This window comes from Pelodiscus sinensis, chromosome 9 (assembly GCF_052426305.1).
Source record: "Pelodiscus sinensis isolate ZL-2025 chromosome 9, ASM5242630v1, whole genome shotgun sequence".
Taxonomy (NCBI): Eukaryota; Metazoa; Chordata; order Testudines; family Trionychidae; genus Pelodiscus; species Pelodiscus sinensis.
In genome coordinates, this window is record NC_143060.1 from 52,141,438 (window position 1) to 52,145,458 (window position 4,021).

A 4,021-nucleotide genomic window follows, 5' to 3' on the forward strand; every position below is an offset into this window, starting at 1 on the left:
CTGGAGGAATGCCGCGAGATGCGTGCCACAATGGGCACCCTGACGGCACATTTAATACATGCCATCCACTATGGCATGGCCGGACCGCATGCCCCCGCCATCCCTCCGGGAGCACAGCCCATGCCCCCTCCTATCCCTGCTCCTCTCCCAGCTCCTGCTCCTTTCCCTGCTCCTGCTCATGCTCCTGACCCTGACCCTGACCGTGCTCATGCTCCTGACCCTGCTCATGCTCCTGCTCCTGACCCTGAAGACCGTGCTCCTACTCGTGCTCCTGACCCTGCTCATGCTCCTGCTCCTGACCCTGAAGACCATGCTCCTACTCGTGCTCCTACTCGTGCTTCTACTCGTGCTCCTACTCGTGCTCCTACTCGTGGGCACCTCAGCGTGCAGGCTGCCCCAACGCGGTCTGCCCAGCGTGGGCAGGTCCGCCCCCAGAGGGGCGCTCGCAGGGGCCACCCGTCCCAGTAACTGCCCCCCCCTCCTTCTCGCAGTTAAAGGTCCCCCCGTCCTTCTCGCAGTTAAAGCTCCCCCCCCTCCTTCTCGCAGTTAAAGGTCCCCCCCTCCTTCTCGCAGTTAAAGGTCCCCCCCATCCTTCTCGCAGTTAAAGCTCCCCCCCCCTTCTCGCAGTTAAAGGTCCCCCCCGTCCTTCTCGCAGTTAAAGGTCCCCCCCGTCCTTCTCGCAGTTAAAGGTCCCCCCCCTCCTTCTCGCAGTTAAAGCTCCCCCCCCTCCTTCTCGCAGTTAAAGGTCCCCCCCGTCCTTCTCGCAGTTAAAGGTCCCCCCCCTCCTTCTCGCAGTTAAAGCTCCCCCCCCCTCCTTTGTAAATAAAAAGTTCTGTTTTCATTTCAATCTTGTGTGGTTATTGTGTTCCTCTAGTAACTGTACAGAAATTATGTGAGATGCCAATTAGCCACTTCAATTTAAGAGGGTTACAACTGTGGACAACAAATTCATGACTCTATCACCGGGGGGGGGGGGGGGGAGGGGGCTTTTTCAGTGGTCATTGGTTCGCGGCGCATAAAGAAATACTGAGACTTTTCAGTAAAAGATGTAAACCAGAAACTATATTTACATAGCAACAAACAAGCAGAAAAAAATGGTTACAATATGCAGTACAGTACAGATTCAAAAACATAAGTTAGGCGCAGGGAGGACGATTGTGGTGTTGCTGGCCACCTCGATCCTTTGGTCCTTCCGGGCCTCAGGAGAGGAACAGCCAGGAGATCCCTCGACGGATGACTGTGGTGTTGCTGGCCATGTCAGTCCTTTGGGCCTTCCGGGCCTCAGGAGAGGAACAGCCAGGAGATCCCTCGACGGATGACTGTGGTGTTGCTGGCCATGTCAGTCCTTTGGGCCTTCCGGGCCTCAGGAGAGGAACAGCCAGGAGATCCATTGAAGATGGCACTGATGTAAGCCTTCCACACAAGTCCCAAATCCTGTTGGCTGTTCCTCAGGACGGCGATGGTGGCCTAAACCCTAGCCTAACTTAAAAGAAAAACCCTAGCTACACCCGACGCACCCGACGAACAGACTCGATGACGGCCGCGATGTGCTGTGACCCGACGCTTTACTATACTATGGGGAGGGGGGAGGTAAGGGGAGGAGGTGGGGAAGGGTAGGAGCTGGGACGGAGTACTCTGGGGTGACCCAAGCGACCCTGCTACGGGGCTTGGGCAAACATGTCCACCAGGGCCTCTCTAATGCGCACCGCCTCCTGGCACGCCTGGCGGATGGCAGCTGTGTCGGGCTGGTCCAAGGTCTGTGCCTCAGCTGCCACCCATGCAGGGAGGAAGGCCTCCCCACTGCGCTCCACAATATTGTGGAGCACGCAGCACGCGGCCAGCACTTCCGTTGCATTCTGCTCACCCATGTCGAGACGGGTGAGCAAACAACGAAAGCGGGCTTTTAACCGTCCAAACGCCAGCTCCACTGGGTTTCGGGCCCGGTTGAGGCGGTCGTTGAACCGGGCCCGGTTCTGGTCCGGCTGCCCCGTGTAGGGCCGCATGAGCCAGGGCATCAGGGGGTAGGCCGCATCCCCGACGATGCAGATGGGCATCGGCACATTCCCGACAGTCAAGTCCCGCCGGGGGAAGTAGGTGCCCGCCTCCAACCTCTGAAACAGTCCTGAGTTCCGGAGGATGCGGGCGCGTGTGCCCGGCCGGACCAGCCGCCGTAGATGTCCAGGAAGCGACCCCGGTGATCCACGAGGGCTTGCAGGACGATGGAGCAGTACCCCTTTCTGTTCATAAAGTGGGCTGCTCGATGCTCCGGGGCCCGGATGGCGATGTGGGTGGCGTCCAGGGCTCCCCCGCAGTTGGGGAACCCGAGGGCAGCGAAGCCGGTCATGGTCTCATCGACGTCGCGCAGGCGGATGATTCTTGGCAGCAGGACGTCGTTGATGGCGTGGACGACCTGCAGAAGGGTGCAGAGAAACACAAGGGAACATATTACATACAGCCAGGGGTGAGTGTGCGCTCCCTTGAGTCCCCCCCTTGATTCCCTCTGTACACACACACACACACACACACACACACACACACACACACACACGGCCCCCCTCGCCCCACGCCCCCCCCCCCCCACCAGTGGGCCGGTGCAAGGGAGGGACGGTCGAAACCCCTGAGCGACCCAGCCTGGAGTCTTGGGTGTCCCTGGGCCTGGAGTGGAGCACCCTCCCCCCATCTCACTCCCCCTGGGACTTACCTGGATGACGATAACACCAACGGTGGATCTTCCCACCCCGAACTGGTGTGCCACCGAGCGGTAGCTGTCCGGTGTGGCCAGCTTCCACAGCGCGATGGCAACCCTCTTGTTGACGGGGATGGGTGCCCGCAGCCGGGTGGCGGTTCTCTGCAGCACGGGGGTCAGCCAGGTGCACAGCATCAAAAAGGTCCGCTTTCTCATTCGGAAATTCCGGATCCACTGGTAGTCGTCCCATCGTCCGAGGACCACACGGTCCCACCAGTCGGTGCTCGTTTCCAAAGTCCAAATGGGCCGGTCTATCGTTGGGTGCTGATGCCACGCGGTTGCCAGGACCTCCCTGGTGAGGGAGTCCAAGGCAATCTCTGCCTCCTGGTATGTGTACAGCAGGGCACCAGCCTGCAGCACGAGCTCCAGGCACCTGTACAGGTCTAACAGGGGCCCGAGCAGGTACATGGCCACCCACGGCTCCATAGCAGACAGTGCAGAGCAGAAAAAATAAAATGCCAGGAAAAGCTGGTGGGGGGCCAAAGGGTGGTGTCCCCAAAACTCACAGGGCAACCACCGACCCTGTGAAGGGTGCCAGTCTCTGGCAGAGGTCACAAGGCACGGGAGCACGAGACAAACGGCTGCCCGGCGAGACCCCTTTAACCACGCGTCTGGACGGAGCTCCGGCCCCGCCCCCGGAAAGGTCTGGTGGCCTTTGCCCTTTTCAAAATGGTTCCGGGCTTTTTGCTTTTCCGGAAAAGCGCGCCGCCAATGTAGACGCGCTTTTCCGGAAAAGCGCATCGTTATCGCGGAAACTCCATGGCCAATGTAGACGCTCCTTTTCCGGAAAAGCTGAAAACGGAATGTATTCCGTTTTAAGCATTTCCGGAAATTCATGCCAGTGTAGATGTAGCCTAGATGTCAAAGCTATAGTAAAACTGTGACAAGACCTTTTTTTGTGACTAAAAAAGAAAAAAGAAAATACATCTTTTTAGGGAATATGGGCTCCATCTTCAGGTGGAGTGAGGCCAGTTAAAACCAAATTAAAATAGAATTAGCTCTAGAATTCCTGGGTGAAGTTGGAGTATTGGACTGGAAGGTCCTGTCTGTCATTAAATCTCTGAATTGATGTCAATTTACAGATTTTTATGTAGTTATTTTTCAGAATAAAACATTATTTTAAAGAATAAAAACAAATAATATGCTTAAGTCACAGAGTCCAGAAGGGAGTCAATGAGCACTGGTACTGTATTGAGTGCAAAGATGGGTAGAAATGACCTGTCTCATGTTTTGCTTGTTCTAATCCGTCCTCTGACTGTCTTAGGGCACATCTAC

General features: G+C 56.9%; 1 protein-coding gene across 1 annotated transcript; it reads right to left on the reverse strand.

Moving 5' to 3' along the window:
- Positions 1-1,026: 1,026 nt before the first annotated feature.
- On the reverse strand, positions 1,027-3,522 carry LOC149523938 (uncharacterized). Its single transcript, XM_089780584.1, has 2 exons — positions 2,702-3,522; positions 1,027-2,410 (listed from the first exon to the last, which is right to left on the reverse strand). The coding sequence occupies exons 1-2, from the start codon at positions 3,485-3,487 to the stop codon at positions 2,072-2,074; spliced, it is 1,125 nt and encodes a 374-aa protein (XP_089636710.1). The 5' UTR covers positions 3,488-3,522; the 3' UTR covers positions 1,027-2,071.
- Between the last annotated feature and the right edge of the window lie 499 nt (positions 3,523-4,021).

Coding starts and splice junctions, on each gene's coding strand:
- LOC149523938 (XM_089780584.1), bottom strand. CDS start 3,487: ATGCGCTTTTCCGGAAAAGCGCGTCTACATTGGCGGCGCGCTTTTCCG. Junction 2,411..2,701: donor TTGGTGTTATCGTCATCCAG/GTAAGTCCCAGG, acceptor ACCCTTCTGCAG/GTCGTCCACGCCATCAACGA.